The 18,749-nt window shown below is 37.7% G+C and overlaps 1 protein-coding gene across 5 annotated transcripts in view; it reads left to right on the top strand.

Moving 5' to 3' along the window:
• The window catches only part of dmxl1.L (Dmx-like 1 L homeolog), an 86,507-nt gene that overhangs the window by 35,853 nt on the left and 31,905 nt on the right, over positions 1 to 18,749 (top strand). For 2 of the 5 annotated variants that reach the window (XM_018264253.2, XM_041568297.1), the window contains exons 11-26: positions 306 to 559; positions 650 to 1,316; positions 1,396 to 1,517; positions 3,652 to 3,741; positions 3,829 to 3,934; positions 4,019 to 4,045; positions 6,143 to 6,262; positions 7,146 to 7,370; positions 7,835 to 9,532; positions 9,901 to 10,011; positions 11,615 to 11,784; positions 12,008 to 12,105; positions 13,335 to 13,500; positions 13,716 to 13,971; positions 15,643 to 16,709; positions 17,731 to 17,916. In XM_018264253.2, the coding sequence (XP_018119742.1) occupies positions 306 to 559; positions 650 to 1,316; positions 1,396 to 1,517; positions 3,652 to 3,741; positions 3,829 to 3,934; positions 4,019 to 4,045; positions 6,143 to 6,262; positions 7,146 to 7,370; positions 7,835 to 9,532; positions 9,901 to 10,011; positions 11,615 to 11,784; positions 12,008 to 12,105; positions 13,335 to 13,500; positions 13,716 to 13,971; positions 15,643 to 16,709; positions 17,731 to 17,916 (5,363 nt within the window). The remainder of the gene's footprint in view (positions 1 to 305; positions 560 to 649; positions 1,317 to 1,395; positions 1,518 to 3,651; positions 3,742 to 3,828; positions 3,935 to 4,018; positions 4,046 to 6,142; positions 6,263 to 7,145; positions 7,371 to 7,834; positions 9,533 to 9,900; positions 10,012 to 11,614; positions 11,785 to 12,007; positions 12,106 to 13,334; positions 13,501 to 13,715; positions 13,972 to 15,642; positions 16,710 to 17,730; positions 17,917 to 18,749) is intronic. The other 3 variants (XM_018264259.2, XM_041568303.1, XM_041568300.1) reach the window with 2 other exon arrangements.

Genomic DNA, 18,749 nt, shown 5'->3' with positions numbered 1-18,749 from the left:
ACAATGTTACATGTAAATGCCGACAGGACATTATTTTTTGGTGTAAGCCCTTCAGCTTTTACATTTTAAATATAGAGTGCCATCTAGCTACAAACTTGTTTTATAAAATGTGCTTACAATAGGCATACACTCCAGGGAAAACAACTAAGATTACAGCAAAATTCTAGATATTGGCACTGGATCATTCAGAATTTAGGTTAGAAAGTAACTTTATTTATTTTGACATACTAATAGCTTCAGTCATTTTTATAAATAATCTCTTTATTAATTTTAATTTAATATTGGTTCTCTTGCATCTGTTTCAGAGACAGATGAATTTGGAGCTGGTGAAAAATTCTCCAGTGACAAAAGAGAAGCAAATAGCGACAAAACAGCTTTGAATTCACCATTGATACAATTACCCTCATCTGTTATTGATCATGAAATCGAAATTCTGCTTTCCGAATGGAATAAGAACGCAGATATGCTTTTCAGTATCCATCCTGTGGATGGTTCTTTGCTTGTCTGGCATGTTGATTGGTTGGATGAATATCAACCTGGAATGTTTCGTCAAGTACAGGTAACTATGTTCTCAACATAGGTTGCCTTCAGACACAATAAACCATTTATAATTATATTGATATTTTAATATATATTTTTTTTTTTGCAGGTGTCTTTTTCTTGTAGAATTCCTGTAGCATTCCCTACTGGAGATGCAAACTCGCTGTGCAGAAGTATTGTGATGTACGCCAGCACAAAAAATGTAGACCTGGCCATCCTGCAGGGCAAACAGAAACCCTCAGGCATGGCACGTTCTACATCTATGCTAATTTCTTCAGGCCAAAGTAAATCCTCTAACAATTTGAAACTAAGCATTTTCACGCCAAATGTTTTGATGATATCAAAACATGCTGATGGGTCCCTGAACCAATGGCAAGTCAGCTTTGCTGAGGAATCTGCTTTTTCGACTGTTCTCAGCATTTCTCACAAATCTCGTTACTGCGGACATCGTTTTCATCTCAATGATCTAGCTTGTCATTCTGTGTTGCCACTACTGCTCACAACCTCTCATCACAATTCCTTGCAATCACCGGAGCAAAACCAGTCATCCAACTGCTCAGAAGAAGGCTGTTCTCTAAGTGATCATAACACCACACCAGAAACTTGCCAAGATTCCAGTGAAGTGTACAGTGAACTCATCCTCTGGAGGGTGGACCCTGTTGGGCCTTTGTCTTTTTCTGGTGGAGTTTCTGAACTAGCTCGCCTTAACTCTCTTCATATTTCTGCTTTTTCCAATGTGGCCTGGTTGCCAACACTCATACCTAGTCATTGTTTAGGTAAGGCTGGTGTTGAGATTTAGTTTTCTTTTCCTCTGTCCATTGTCTGTGAGTTTATAACCCCAGATCTATTTTTTAGGTGCATATTGCAATTCTCCAAGTGCTTGTTTTGTTGCGAGCGATGGACAGAACTTAAGGCTGTATCAAGCTGTGATCGATGCTAAAAAACTTTTGTGTGAACTGTCCAACCCAGATATTTCTGTAAGTTTTTTATTTTTGTTTTTTTTTAATTATGGCGTCTTTACTAATGGAGAATTATCTAAGACATAGTGATGTGCAAGCCGGCCCGAAACCCGCAGGATGGGTCAGGCAGGTTCGGGCCGGCTCCTGCCCAAAATCTTTAGGTCGAGGGTCTGGGATGAGCTCTTCTCCTGCTCTCCCTACTTGCAACCTAGCACTGCTGGCTTCTTGCCCCTAAATTTATTGACTCGTGCCCGCCCCTTCCATGATGTCACTGTGGGGCTGAGCAAGTGCGGGTCAATAAATAGAGGGGGAACGGTGGGCCAGGTGCGGGTTGGGAGGGGTAGGGTTAGAGCCGGGAATTGATCCTCACACCGCTACTAGGAAACCATATACAGCAGTATCCATATGTGTCTGAAATGGGTATGCCTTGTCACAGAGTAGAGGTTGAGTAGAGGTTGTGGTGTATTTTGGTGTAAGGTAGAGGCCTGGTTGGGGTAAATCAGGAGTTTGATCAATTTTGAGGACACTTTTAAATTTGGGGCCCTATTGATTTCTTTTTTCTTAATAAAATTAAAAATCTTAATAAAATTAAAACAGTACCTTGTTCTTAATCCCAGCTAAAATATAATTAATCCTTATTGGTGTCATAATAATCCTATTGGGTTTATTTTATATTTAAATGATTTTTTAGTAGACAAAGTATGGGGGTCCAAATTACAGAAAGATCCCTTATCCGGAAAACTCCCAAGTCCCAAGCATCCTGAATAACAGGTCCCATACCTGTCCATGGAGAAGGCTGTATAACAGAACTGAAATGTTACATTTACAAATATGATTTTTTTTTTTCAAAGTACTTGTGATTCTAATTTTCCCTTTCTCATTTTGTATAACCTTTTATTAAGGTTTTTCATTTGTTTCCTACATCCCCTTTCTTTTTATTTTCAGATCTCAACAGCTCTTATTGCTCCTTTCTTGTATTTATTCTTTTTATTGTTTTTCCATTTTGATAAGTCTCTCTCCTTTCACACAGTTATCCTTCATTCTCTTACCATTTTGTTTTTTTTTTTGTTTTGTTTTTTTGTTGTTGTTGCTTTTTTCGCTTTGTCATTTGCTGTCACATTGTGACTTCTATTGTACTACTTGTTTTAGTGCAGGGAAGATAGACAGATAGGTAATTTACTTTAGAGAAAAGTTACATAAATAATAACAAGTTGGCACTCTTTTTCTGAGAGACTGAACTAATGTGCCCTGCTTCTGCCGGACATTAAGAGTGGTATGCTGCCTCTAAGTTTGCTATGCTTTATAATACATTTGAAAAGATAACAATCCTTTTCTCCCCTCTATCCGCACCCACCTGGGCCTCTCGGTTAAGGGACGTATAATAGTGATGTTAAAAGAACCAACAGTTCTATATGTATATACAAAGCTACTTGATTTAAAGAGGTATGGCAGATGGTGAGGTTTAAAAAGTAGCGTCATAATTGGGATCAGTAATATCTGATATGTTGCTCCTGGATTTAGTCCAGATGTCCCCTACTTTGTTAATTATCAGAGGATAACCTTCGGCCTTATATGTTAATTTAATCGTTGTAAGGGTTTTGTAAGTTAAGGAGAGCCATAGTTGAATTGTGTTGTAAGCCTATGCACTCCAATGGAGCAGCTTATTCTAGTATTAGTACCCTGGAATACATTATCTAGCGATTAGTCTAAAGCAACTGGACTTTGAGTATTCCTGAAATCATTTCACCATCATCTGAGCTTCTTCGTTTTAAAATGAACTGAAGAAGCCGCTCTAATGAGTGGTGAAACATTTTCCAAGAATACTCAAAGTCCAGTTGCTTTAGACTTATCGCTACTAGATACCGTATATATACTTGGATGAATGAAAATCTTTATATACATTCTGTCTCTGTCCCAGGATCCTGTCTGATTCATTTGTCCTGTGATTGAAAATGCTGCAGAATTCTGCCTAGTCTTTATAACAGAGCGACAGTAGTAGTTAATATTTGTCAATCCCAGATAGAATTTGTTTTTATATTTATTTTTGCAAAAACAGTAAAAGCTTAGTATTAGAAATGTAACTCAAAATATGATTTCAGCTTCAATTCTGTTTATTAAACATACATTTTATATTGTTTTCTTAATTTTACAGAAATACGTTGGAGAAGTGTTCAACATCATTAGTCAACAATCAACTGCTAGACCAGGATGCATCATAGAATTAGATGCAATTACTGGCCTAGTAAGTATTCTTGCTTAGCCTGACACTAATTTTCTCTTCAGGCAAGTGTTCTCTATGAGTTTTACTAATTACATTTATTTTGATCAGCATGGCAGAAAAACTCAGCTGCTTCATGTCTTTCAAGAGGATTATATTTTAGGAAATAATAAGAAAAACGTCGCTTTTGGAAACAGTGGCTTTACTACAGATTCTGGTAAATAAAACTTCATATTATGTTGATCCTTTTATAAATGATTGTTAATTACAGTAGTAATAACACATCTATCTTACTATCTAGAAGAAATCTCCAGCAAGGAGTCAACAGGTCAGTTGCAACTTGACTAATATAACGCAACTCTCAAACTTATAGGTGTGGTATAATTAGCCCATGACGGTAATAATCAGAACAGCTCTGTATTAATAAATAGTGAATGTAGTGTCACTAACTTTGCATAAAATGAGTTGGTTTTTGGTAAAATGGTTGGTTTTTGACTTGGAGGCGGTCAGGGAATTGAATGCACCCTACTAAACAAGTAAGTGGTGTGCAGCAGAAAACATTTCAAGGATCCTTGAAAAAGGCCCCAGTATGGGTCGAAACGTTGGAAATGCACGTTGTGAATAAAGCACATCTATTTCCTCACGATAAACAAGGAGTGCGGATCCATTTGCTATGTTGTATTGAAAGATTTGACCTACGCACCCATTTATATGCGTGTATATAATTTTACATTTTCATGATGGTAAATATGACTATTATAAGTAGTTGAATTGTGAGCAGTCTTGCTGCGGAGTTGAGATATTTGATAAACTGATCACTGATTATATACATAAACTACTGGGATTTATTAGCATTCTGGTTAATGAATAATAATTTTTGTCACTACAATTTGTGAATTATTCTTTATAATAATGAACATTATACAAATATTGGCATGCTGCTATACTGCTCACACCCACAGGCACAGTAGCCACCTAGTGATATGCTCCTTAAGTGTTCTGCTTCTTCTTCCCCCCTTCCCTCCTTAAAGAGATACTGACACCAGAAATTAAACTTTTTTTCATCATAACATTGTGTTTGAATGCTATCTATAATTTTGCCATAAAAGTATTTGCAGATGCTTTTACATTACCCATCTGATCCCCCTTGTTCCTCTATGAGGAAGCTGCCCTTTGATCAGCATGGATCTGTGTGAGAACTGCACCAACGCCATAGTCTGAAGCATCTGCAGTAACCATAGTGGGTAGTGCAGGATCAAATAAAGCTAGCGCTGGACTGTTTACAATTAGCTGTTTCACTATTTCAAAGCTATTTTGAGCAGACTCTGACCACACCAGACTTAAAGTTCCACGTAGTAATGCTCTAAGTAGCTCCACAACTGAAGCATAGTTGGGAATAAACTTAGAATACCATGAAGGAAGACCTAAGAAAGCTCCTACTATTAGCAGAGTCAGGCAGGCATTACACAACAGTAAGCTTTCACTTTTAAGCTACCAGGTAGTATAAGTATGAGCACAGTGACATCTACAGGCCATTTGCATAAACACCACAATAGGTAAGTTTTAATGTACATTAATATTTTGAAGAATTATTTTTAAGTGTCAGTATCACTTTAACTGTCTTCTGTCCATTTTCTGTCTTCTGCTTCCACCCACTGTTTTGACTTGTTCCCTGTCCCATGTCCAGTCCTATGGTTTTTTTTCTTTCTACCCTAATTCACCATGTATTTTGCACTTTTCCTATTTTCTTTATCTCATGACCTCTTCCTTATTTCTGCAGCTCTACTTTATCTTCTACTATCTTCTATAATTTTTCTTATTTGTGTTCTTTTCTTCCCCTACTTCATATTGTCTCAGATTTGATGCTATTTAGCCATGTTTACATTGCTATTAGGTAAGCCTTGGCTGAAGCTATTCCAAACAATTGGGCATGCCAGCAAACTAGGTAGCTGCTCCAGAAACTGTGAGAGTAGATTGGATTTCTTGCCACTGCTCAAATCCCTGTACAGTTCCTTGATGCTGAGCTTAGAACTTTCAGTGGGACATTGGTTACCTGCCAGCTATGGAAATATGCTTGTTTAATATGATGTAACCTCAGCAATTGGCTAAAAAGTGTTCCACTGAAGTACGCCATGGGCTACTATTTGGTTAGCTTAACTTACTGGAAAATGGAAAAACAGAACCATTGAAAATATAGAATAAAACACTACAAGTGTACCCCCGATGCCCATCTGGGCAGCTTCCAGGGGTGCGACTCAATTGCTGCTTTTCTACAAAGTTATTTATTTACATGTGGTGCAATTGTCTATGTTGAATTGGTAAACATGTACAGTAAAAACAATGTAAACAAAAATACAGAACCCTAATTCTAAACATTTGTGTTTGTATTCAAATGAATATGCAATATGGTTTTTTATTTTATTAGAAAACTCACAAAATGGATACTCTGAAAAATTCTACCTGGTAGTAATTGAGTCGACCCCAGAAAGACGATCAAATCTGCAAATGTGGAAACTGCACCTTAAATCTGTGCCAGTGTCTATAGGTATGCTTCCCCTTTTGTTATTGCTTACTGTTCGTATCCTGCACAGGCTTTATATATTTTTATGTTAATATTTTTTTAAACGTGGATTGGAACATTAATAATATATAACATCAATGAATGAAACAATTATGTTCATAAACAACAAAATATAGTTATTTTGACAATTCTGTTGATGCACAAGTACTCCATTAATGTTTGCAACCCAATTGGAACAGATTTGCTTCTCCCAAAAAGTGAGGCGTTTTATAGAGGGTGGAATTATCCTGTATTCATGATGAGCAAAATAAGCACGGCCTGTGTTAAAATCGACTTTTCGTGTGTTAGACACATGCACCTTGACATAAGGTAGATTGTAAGGTCTTTTGTGAAGGGCCCTCTTTACCTCTTTTATCAGCTGTATATATGTAATCTTTAAAATAATATAACAGTGATGAGGGCTACCTGGTAGGTCCCGTGATGAAATGTTCTCAGGTTGTTAGAAACTTTTTTTCAATAGTTTGCTCTTGGGTTGAACTTGTTAGGATGGCCTATGAAAGTGGCAGTAACCTTCTTTCTGATGGATTTAGGGAGCACTTTTAATCTAGGCGGGGTAATACCACACAATTCCACAACAAAGAATAAAGCAAACTAAATGTTTGACAATCAAATAAAATTGTTATTTTTTGAATATCACAATGGGCTAGGCCATGTAAATGGTTTGTGATACTAGAATCAGCATGTAATAAATAATCGGCCCTGTAGCATTAGCTTCTATGACTTGTAAAATGTGGATTGTGGTTTTGGTCTCCATAAACTAAAAAGGGAAATTATTTAAATAAAGAGATGCTAATAGCTTGTTTAATTTCAGCTCTATGGTTTTTGTCCACATTTTTAATATTTACAGAAGATAAATCGGATTCCGACTCTTCTGGAAATGCTCAGGCAATAGATGATTCATTCAGTTCTGCTTCTGGAGAAAGAGTCCAATCACCTCACACACAAAGATATCAGACCTGCAAAGCAAACCTTCAGAGTACAAGCAAGATGACCCTTTCATCTGAAATTGTTTATAGCGAAGAATTAGACTTACCAGATGGAGTAGAAATAATCAGTGTTAAACCATCAGCAGGTAAATGATTGTGTTTATATGCAAATAAAATAGCATGATAGTCTGCCTCTGACTCACACAGTCCTCACCCCCCAGCCTAACAGAATCCTTCTCTTACCTTATTCCATGATAAAATTATGAATTCCAGGATTAAAAGTCCCTCTGCTTACTATAGTCTGTGCAACACAGTTTCTCTGGAGATTAGATGGACTGCAAATTATAGAATCTGCCACTTGAACATGGAGCGGAGGGATAAATAAATCCAGCCTTGGGGTAGGGAAAGACTGTGTCAGTGACTATCATGGCTTCCTATCAAGTGAGGCCCCTTACTGAATACACTTAATATATGTGTGTGTGATACATATGACTTTCAGGAGATTTGATATTTGACAGCCCTAAAATATTTCAATGTGCTCTTTTATTGGACTGATGTTTTTTTTTTGTTTTTTTTTTTAAGATTCTTTATCATTGTTCTCCCTTTTTAGGTCATTTGAGTTCTTCTTCAATTTATCCAGTATGTCATGCTCCTTACTTACTAGCAACATCTTGCTCTGATAGCAAAGTGAGGTTCTGGCGCTGCAGAGTGGATTCGGATTTGCCCCTGTCACCAAGTGACATGGAAACCAGTATTAATTATATATGGGAAGAATGGCCTTTGCTTGTTGAAGGTGGCCTCCAGAATGGTGCAGTGAGTGTACCAGGGAGACCTATTGAAGTCAGCTGTGCCCATACAAATTGTCTAGCTGTAGCATTCAAGCAAACCCCAAGTAAAAGTAGCAACTCGTCACAAGAATTTTTAATGCATGTAAGTATTTTTGAATGTGAATCTACTGGAGGTTCATGCTGGATACTAGAACAAACGATTCATCTGGATGAGCTAAGTACAATGGTTGGATCTGGCATTAGTATCGATAATAATCTTGTAGCTTACAATAAGCTTGACGTTTTTTTGTCTTCTAACAAGCAGCTCCATCCAAACACAAAGCATTTGGTCCACTTAGACTGGATGTCAAGGGAGGACGGGTCTCATATATTAACTATAGGTATAGGTTCAAAACTTCTAATGTATGGCCAGGTTGCAAAAAAGGCACAAGAACAACCTTTTAAAGAAGATTTTGCCTTACAACTCTGGCAAACTGCAAAAAACCCAGCTCATCCAAGATTTGTACTTTTGAGATGCGTGGACCTGGTGTCTTCTGTGGAAGGATCGCTTCCGCTGCCTGTTTCTTTGTCCTGGGTACGTGATGGAATTCTTGTTGTTGGAATGGACTGTGAAATGCATGTCTACTCCCAGTGGCAGCCTTTCTCAAAGCAGGATGCCGCGAGCACAGACTCTTATAATGGCAGCACTCCATCTATTACAAACTTAGTCAAGCAAAGCCAGTCTGTTGCATCTGGTCTTAACCCTCCAAAGAAATCTATGACTAGGTCAATGACAAGTTTAGCACAGAAGCTTATGGGAAAGAGAACTGCATTTGACCTTCCCATAGAAATGGAAGATTCCGGCCTTTTTGAAGCCGCTCATGCTTTGTTCCCAACATTACCTCAGTATCATCCTTTGCAGCTTTTAGAGCTGATGGATCTAGGTAAAGTGCGTAGAGCAAAGGCTATTCTATCACATCTCGTAAAATGTATTGCTGGAGAAGTGGTAGCTATTAATGACAATGAACCTAGTTATGAACGCAGATTACGTTCTCTTTCAATAAGTGCTAGTGGAAGCACTTCTCGAGATCCTAAAACATTTAGCAAACCAGATAATGTAGACTATACAGAAATAGATTCTATTCCGCCACTGCCCCTGTATGCACTCCTTGCGGCAGATGAGGAGTCAACATTTACATCCACGGTTGAGAAGTCCAGCAACCATAACAACTCTAACAAAAGCAGCAACGGTAATGCTAACGATGAAAATTATGATGAACTTTTTCAAGTTCCCACTCTGGGCTCTGATGATTTGACAGCAATGGATTCTGAGGATGAAACTACAAAGCCACAAGTTATTGACCTTTCCCAGTATAGTCACACTTATTTTGGTCCAGAACATTCTCAGGTCCTCTCAAGACATTTACTTCACTCCAGTCTTCCAGGCCTGACTCGCATGGAACAGATGTCCCTAATGGCTCTTGCAGATACCATTTCTACAACAAGTACTGATATTGGAGAAAGTAGAGACCGCAGTCAAGGTAAAAGTTACAGTTTTGTTTCTAACTCACCAATTTTCTATTATTGCAGTTTTCTTTCTTATCCCACCACTTGTCTAGCTGTAAATATAACTTTAGATTTTTATGTTGAATAAAATGAGCTTTTCGAAGAGTGGCTTACATGAAAGTTGTTTATCCAGCCAATCATACTTTGAATAGAATGATCAGCTATTGCACCATTTGCTCACCCAAATAGCCATAACAAGTGATTCTAACAAAAAGTAAATGTAGCAAAATGTATAAATACGCCAAAAACAGTTTTTTCTAGAGATCATATTAAAAGTTGGTACTCGGTAATAATGCAAAACTGTATTTTTATTTATTTATTTTATTATTTTGCTCTTCCAAAGGTGGGGAGACCCTTGACGAATGTGGGTTGAAGTTTTATCTGGCTGTTCGACTTCATACATTTCTCACTACATCTGTTCCTCCTGCATATAGGGCTCAGCTTTCTCACCAAGGTAACATTGATGCGTATAACATCGATATTAAAGGGGAAGAAGTCAAAACACAAAATAGCATTACAGAACACAAAGTCCCCTGAGTACCTGTAATATAATTAGTCATCTTGAAATTGATTCTGTTTTAATCCTTGTATAGGAGATAGCAGATTTATGAAGGACAGCCAGTCCTGAGGGAAGTGTTCAAGGATCAACCTTCTTCAATAATTATGTTTTGTATGCAGCCATGTGTTTTTGTGAGGAATATGAATTTTACGTTTTAGTGTGGTTTGGAAAGCTTGCAGGTTATACATTTACAAATGCAGGGTCAAGATTACTAATCAATTTAGTAAAAACATAGACTAAGACACATCAGGTTCATTCAATTGGCTTGTTAAGTTATACAGTGCAGTGCATAACTGTTTGTGCCCTTTTCTGCATTTTATATCACTACAGTGTGGTAATTAAAGCAATTTAATTGGGATTTTATGACACTGTTCTACACAAAATATTCCATAAAGTGGTGGAGAAATAGCAGCTTTCATCTAATGGCCATTTTCCCTCTGACATAGCATCAGTGACATTTACATCTGCAAACAGACCATGTGCACATGATAAAAGGTCCTGCTTCACATACTGTTATGATGAAGCTGAGCTCAGGAGAGGAGGTTAGGAGAAAAAATTGGAGCAGACCCCTAAAGCAGAGTTTCTATGAGAACCACCAATACCATCTCTTCATTGGCTGCTATACTGGAGGGCGTGTTTTCTTATCTGAGCTGAAAAGAACTGAGCATGCTTAGTAGCCAACAACCAAAGCAAATTCCTGAAAATTGCTGTTGAGCAGTCCCCATTCAGCCTGATAGGTCTTTAAGAATAGGCAAGAATTGCAGGATCCAAATGTGCAAAGTTGGCAGAACCCCCCAAAAGACAGAAAGCAGGTGGTTCTCTTAAATATTGACTTACAAAAGGGGTGTTTTTTTTACCCAAAGTGTTTGAGATGCTGACACGAGAAAATAACCTTTTTTTTTTATATCCATCATGACATTATCTTATGAATGCTATTTATAATTTTGTCATAAAGAATTTGCCTGATGCTTCTGATTCTCCGTGTTTGTCTATGAGGGGGCTGCCATATTTGTGCAGCAGGAGTTCGTTAGCATTATAAACAAATCCACTACGTGTTATTCTAATAGTATTACAAAATCGAAGTCGTCACGTCGGATGCGACAGAAACAAGGTAAGTAATGGCAGTGTCGGATCGTGTCGCAATGTTGATGTGACACGACTGTCGGATGCAGACGCAGCGTCATCAGTCGCGTCGCATCAATGCTGCTACACGATGCGACAATTGAATTACCTTATTTCCGTTGCATACGACGTGACACCTGCGAATCCAGGAAGGGGGTAATTATTTTATAGCATGTGTGTTTGAATTCATTAATGGGTTTAGTCTTTCTGTGCAAAAGTCTTTCTCTCTTTGACAAGTATTCATTAGTCACTTTCAAAGCACTTGATGTGCGGTATGTGCCATTACACTTGAGTTTTTAAAGCCTTATTAGATTTTGTGATATTTTATGATTTAGGCCATGTGTCTTTTATTAACTTTTAATTGCATTCTTTGTAGGCTTGTCCACAAGTCACTTTGCCTGGGCCTTTCATTCTGTGGCAGAGGAAGAATTGCTGGGCACACTTCCTGCCATGCAAAAAGGAGACCCTACCTGGGCAGAACTGAGAGCGATGGGAGTGGGATGGTGGCTTAGGAACACCCATAACTTGCGCAAGTGTATTGAAAAGGTGTGCTTAGTTGCCTGTAATGAGCTACTTATCATTACTTTAGTGCTCCATTATGATTGATTGATATTGAAACTGGACTACTGAATCCCTTTGTGGTTGCAAGCATTTTGCTGTGTGATTTGAGATGAAAAAACAAAATACTACAGCATCTCATCTTTATTAAATGTTATCTGAGTTAGACTTTCTATTGCCAAGTCTTTTACTATTTCTCTTGCTTTAACAGGTAGCCAAAGCAGCTTTTCAGAGAAATAATGACCCCTTAGATGCAGCCATATACTATCTTGCAATGAAGAAGAAAGCTGTAATATGGGGGTTATACAGGTAAGAGATTTGCTTATGTAATATATCCTCTTCCCCTTTGCTGGTAACCTTTATTCTGTATTTTTATTTCCCTTCCACTGCTTTTAGTTGCACATATCTTTGTCTTGAACCCACACAAGCTGTAACAAATTGTCCTCAGTAAATAGTTAGATACACAGATTTAATAGCGCATACAAGACAGTTAAGGGATTGTGAAACAAAACATATTTTGCACTACTTCCTCAGCTGACAGATTTTTTTTTTTTTTTTTTTTTACAGTATTACAGGTAGGGGGCCTGTTATCCAGAATGATCAGGAATTGGGGTTTTCTGAATAACGGATCTTCCAATGAGGATTAATTATATCTTAGTTTGGATAAAGTACTGTTTAATTAATTACAGAGAAAAGGGAAATCATTTTTAAAAATGTGGATTATATGGATAAAATGAAGTCTATGGGACACGGCCTTACCCTAATTTGGAGCTTTCTGGATAACGGGTTTCCCGATAACTGATCCCATTCCTGTACTTAAAGCACTGCCAGAATTCAGGGAGAAATTCAGTGGGAAAAGGTCACAGATTAATATTCAGATTTTTAAAGGTTTTGATACAGGTATGGGACCTGTTAACCAGAATGCTCTGGGCCTGGGGTTTTCCAAAAAAACAGATCTGTCCGTAATTTGGATTGTCATCCTAATAAGGATTAGTTATATCTTAGTTTGAGTCAAGTCCAAGGTACTGTTTTATTATTACAGAGAAAAAGGAAATCATTTTTAAAAATGTTAATTATTTGGATAAAATGAGCTCTGTGGAAGTCAGCCTTTCTGTAATTGGGATCTTTCTGGATAAAAGGTTTCTAGATAACGGATCCCATACCTGCTCCAGCGGAGTTGTGTTTAGTATAGGTTAATTGCTATGCTTTCACATACGTTTGGTATCTCTCATCATCTCTAATAAGCTTGAAATAACTGTAAGTGCTATCATTGCCCAATTAGGTTGACCAGACACATAATTAGTCACAACATGGTCAATTTTGCTTTCAAACATGGAACCTGTGAATGCTGCCTGCTGATAGCTATAGGTGACTAGATCTGTTGCAATTTTAACACCTTTTATTTTATGATTCCATTTATTTCCCTACAGCTGTTTTATTTTCGAAAATACTCTCTTATTATTGAAATTACTACTTTAAGCACATAGCAAAGTAGTGTTTTTCTCTGACATGTGGTGTGTTTTATCTCTGTATTGCAGATCCCAGAAAGAGGCAAAGATGACCCAGTTTTTTGGAAACAATTTTAATGAAGAGAGGTGGAGGAAAGCTGCTCTGAAAAATGCTTTCTCACTGCTCGGCAAACAGCGTTTTGAACATTCTGCTGCTTTTTTCCTTTTAGCTGGCTCCTTAAAAGATGCTGTTGAGGTGTGTAACTAACTTTGAAAAGGAACATATAAAGGGAGTTTTTTTTACTCTGGGAGGAACACGCCTTCACAAAACTACCGTTGAAATCTCTAGGTTATTGGCCTAACATAATGAAAAAAAAATCACAATTGCTGCTAAATGACAATATATCTGAATACAATTTTGTACGTAAAAGTGCATGAAGCATATCATTTATTTCAATTATTCATCTGCAGGTGTGCCTTGAAAAACTGCATGATATCCAGTTAGCGCTAGTGATATCCAGGCTTTATGAGACTGAATTCGAAAAAACGTCAACATATAAATCTGTTCTAAAAAGGAGAGTTTTAGGGATGGAGCCCCATAGCAAAGAACCCATTGTTTCAAACGTGCATCCTGATCCGTTCATACGAAGTATGGCCTACTGGATCTTGGAGGATTATAGTCAAGCACTGGAAACCTTGCTAAAACAGCTAGTGAGAGATGAAGAAGGTAAGAAAAATCTAGAATGTGGATTTCAAATATAAATTTACAGAACATGTAAAAAGCAAAGCCTTCTCTGCACAATGCAAGGGATACCTACAGTGGTTCATCCAATCTTATTTTACAGTCAGTAAATTGAAAAATGCTTAGAAGGTATATTAGACTTTAATATGTTTTTTGTTCTGGTTTGTTAGTATAGGTATGGCACCTGTTATGCAGAATGCTTTGGACCTGAGGTTTTCTGGATAAGGGGGCTTTCTGTAATTTGGATTTGTTTTGACATTAATAAGGATTAATTATGTCTTAAAGGTACAGTTCAGTGTAAAATAAAAACGGAGTTAGCCAAAAATGTTATGTATAAAGGCTGGAGTGAGTGGATGTCTCCCAAACGAAGCACTGGCACTCGATAGCAATTTCAAAGGGGAAAAACCCCTACGTGTTTATTGTGTCAATTTGAAATACACAACATTTCGGGGGCTGGCCCCTTCGTCAGGTGATGTCTAACATGATAGCCTGATGAGTGGATGTCTAACATAATAGCCAGAATACAACTTCCTGCTTTGCAGCTCTCTAACTCTGAGTTAGCGACTTGAAGGGGGGCCACATGGGACATAACTGTTCAGTCAGTACCGTAACTAGAGGGGGCGGGCCCTGGTGCGTGACGCGCAGCCGGCCCCGTCCCCCTCCGTACGGCCCGCATTTAAGTGGCGCGCGGGCTGCCACCCCCTGCTCCCCCGGTAGTTCCGCCACTGTGTTCAGTGCAATTGATCCTCAGCATTCAGCTCAGATTCAGTCCCTTCAAGTCACTGATTGGTTACTGACTGGTAGCAAGACTGGTAGTAAGAGAGCTGCAAAGCAGGAAGTAGTGTTCTGTTATGTTGGACATCCAGTCGCTCCAGCCTTTATACATTAAATTTTTGCCTATATACATATATAACATTTTTTTTTATTTTGCACAGCCTATTTATTTTCCCACTATATATTTTTATACTGAACAATTCCATTAATTGGGATAAACTACAAGGCACTGTCTTCATATTACGGAGAAAAAGGAAACTATTTTTTGAAATGTGAATTATTTGATTAATTTATCAAATTTAATTTATGGGTATGTGATCTCTTAGGCAGAAAACCTGTTCTCAATAATGCTTCAAAACGCAGGCAATATTTCATCCAATATTTCATTAAAACAAACATTTTTCAATGTTGACTGCTTTGCCTTTTCTCTAAGATAAAACAGTTTTTAAAATTATCATAAATCAATATTCATGTATTAAAAAAAATCTATTTTTATTTCTTATTTACACTTGTAGCTTTAAGGCATGGTTCTACAAATTATGCAAAACTAGATCCCACATTAGATCCTGTATGAGTAGCGAGTTAGATTTGTTACACAAGACTAGATAAAGTCAGGATTTTGAGTAAGATACTGATTATTTAACATGTAGATGTATTTGCCAATGACTGAATCTGTTCTAGTATATAACTAACCAAGTGAACAGCTATCCAGATGTGCACTCTTCTACTACACTATTAGTGCATTTGCATTATAAAACATTTTTTTAGAGGAGTAGAGTAGTAGTTGCATTGCTAAGAGAGGATCTTGTTCAGTTAATGCAGTATTGCTGGTTTCATTTAAATCTTGTTCGTTTGAGTGAAATATTTGTCTCTTCACTTTAGATGAAGCATGTAGCCTGTCATCTAGTTGTGATCCATCGGTTTTCAATTTCTACAATTTCCTACGGACTCATCCCATGCTATTAAGAAGACATTTTGGCTCCTCCGAATCCTCCTCTACCAAAATGCGGATTACTGTGGAAAATGGCTTAGCTGACAAAATTAATTTAGGGGAGAGAAGATTGTTTTTTACAACTGCCCATGCTCATTTAAAAGCTGGCTGCCCGATGCTTGCCTTGGAAGTATTATCCAAAATGCCCAAGGTAGTAAAGAAATCGAAACCATTACTTCGTACATCAAGTTTAGCAGATGCAAGCAAGGTTACAACACCATTGTCAGAGATAAAAGAAGCTGGAACCAGTTCCATTGATTGGACAAACTCTTTGGTCAATGGATCATTGTCATCTTTTGACATGTCATCCGATAAGCAAGGGAACTCTTCTCTTTTATTTGACTGGAGCCAGCCATCAATGGATGTTGAAGATGAACCTCTGGACTTAAAGTGGGACAGTGACACAGAAGATGAGGAATCTGGCTTGTCAATGAAAGACGTTAAATCCACACAAAGCACAGAGAGTACAAAGCCCGGGACAACTGGCACAAGCTACTCCGAGTCCTTAAGCATTGACGAAAATGATATACTTTGTCCTTCTGATGATGTTTTAGCTGCACAATTAAAATTTAGAGCATGCCTAAAGATTCTTACTGGAGAACTGCGTACTTTGTCCACAGGCTATGAAGTGGATGGTGGGAAGCTGAGATACCAGTTGTACAGCTGGCTTGAAAGGACAGTTGTTGCTCTGCAACAGATATGTGATTACAATGGTAATTTAGAGGAGTTTACTTCAGGGGCAGCTGCTGAACTTTCCCGTGAAGACAGTTCAGAGAATTCTCTGGATCAGAGCGCTACAAAGCACCAAAGAGAGAATTGTCAGCGACGACAGTGGCTTCTGAAGTTTCAGTCCCTGCTAAGAATGTTTTTAAGTTTTTGTGTCTTACATGGCTCTCATGGTGGGGGATTGGCTTCTGTACGTATGGAACTGATATTGCTTCTACAAGAGTCCCAGCAGGTAGGTGTTTTCATGAGAAGGATCATTACATGCTTGTATACTGTATATCGATCCAAAGCTCTACCGGTCTTATTATTTGTAGATGTACTTGTAGGTGACTACTTTCTGTGCATTGTCATTGTTTTCTTCTTATGCTTTGCATTTTAATGGATATCATGTAAGTCATTGCCAGCTTTCAGGCAAAAACAGGCTACAGGCTTTTGTTTTACTCTAATTTAGATCCAATTCATATCCTGCACGTATGAATCTTGTTCAAGCTAGAGGTAGTATCTGGTCCAATGCTTGTCTAGATCATTGTTGAAGCTGTTTTCACATAACATTAGCAAGAATTTGGATGTCCTTCTTAAAAACATACTGTCATGTGAATATTTTTTTTTCAAAATGCTTCAGTTAATAGTGCTGCTCCAGCAGAATTCTGCACTGCAATCCGCAAACAGATTTTTTTTTATATTTAATTTTGAAATCTGACATGGGGCTAGACATATTGTCAGTTTCCCAGGTGTCCCCAGTCATGTGACTTTGCTCTTACAAACTTCAGTCACTCTTTACTGATGCACTGCAAGTTGGAGTGATGTCACCCCCTCCCTTTCCCCACAGCAGCCTAATAACATAACAATGGGAAGGTAACCAGATAGCAGCTCTCTAACACAAGATAACAGCTGCCTGGTAGATCTAAGTGAGTTTATATAGAGAAAATTAAATATAGTTATGATTTTAATTTCTTACCAGCATCAAAAGGCAATGATGTCTGTGTTTTGCCATATTGTGAGTAAAGGATAACCCTTTATTTCATTCTTAACCAACTTCTCGCATTGTGGTTCCTGTTATCACCAATTTCTGTTGTTATTAAAAGACTAGAAAAGCATAAAACATAGGGGCATGGGGCATACTGTATGTAAAACAGAGAGTTTACTGTTAGTGAGTTCGTTTCCACCAGCAATCTGAAATGATTAGTAGTGAAGGAACATTGATTGTTGTCTTGCTGTATGACATTGTCTTTATATGATTTCTTTTGTTATAGGATACTGCCATCCTTTCCAGCTCACAGGCAGAACAGACCTCAATCCCTCTTCTGTTTGCCTGCACTGCTAGTGCCAAAACTGTTGTGGCTAATCCTTTGCTGCATCTCAGCAATTTAACCCATGACATCCTGCATGCCATAATCAATCTTGATTCTCCTCCACATCCAGATGTTCATAATCACAAGGTATGAAGCGGTTACAGAAGAAAATGTATGCTAAACAAAAGCATGCTTATTCATGCTCAAAATGTACAGAAACATTGTTTGCTATTGCAATCGTGTAGCATTATAAAAAAGTTGGAAATAATTTATCAGTCTGTAGTGTGTTTAAGACTTTTTTTTTTTTTAAATACATAATTGCATTTTCAGTGCATAAGGAAATATTTGGTTTGTCTATATGTGTATTTAAAGGAAGCACTGTGACAGGACTAAATATGCCTGCTCCTCTGCTAGTCTTGATCACTTTCTTTCACAGAATCCTACTTATGTTCAACAATAACCTGTCAATAATAATAAATAGGATTCTCTGGAGGGAACAATCAAGGCAAGCAGATTGAAGCAGTTTCATTCCTGTGATGACGTTTTTCATTCTTTAATAGTAGTTAATGTAAAAAAGAAATGGTTTTGTCAGAGATACTTCCTGCTGAAGCAATGGAGGAAGCGATCAGTGCATGTAGAGCATGAACAACCAGATACAGTCATGCCATAGCACTTTATTTTACACTGATGAGCTGACAGTCCCGTCGTGTAAACCTCTATAAGATGATCTGGGAAAATGTGCAGTACAACAGCAGCCTATGCTATGATGAGGTGATGTTGGCAAGGAGAACAATTATGTCTGAGCTAGCGTTACTGTGAATCAAATGTGTTCAGCATTCTGGGAAAGGCTACAAAAAGAAAATGCTGTTTTTTTTTTTCTCTACATCATTTGTCACTTTAAAAGATACTAATAGCACAGTATCGTTGCAAGTCCTATTTATATTGCTCAGGCTAAGCACAAATGGATATTGCCCCTTTAA

Source organism: Xenopus laevis, chromosome 1L (assembly GCF_017654675.1).
Source record: "Xenopus laevis strain J_2021 chromosome 1L, Xenopus_laevis_v10.1, whole genome shotgun sequence".
Classification (NCBI taxonomy): Eukaryota; Metazoa; Chordata; class Amphibia; order Anura; family Pipidae; genus Xenopus; species Xenopus laevis.
The sequence above is the reverse complement of the archived record's forward strand: the minus strand, read 5'-3'. Positions and strand labels throughout refer to the sequence as shown.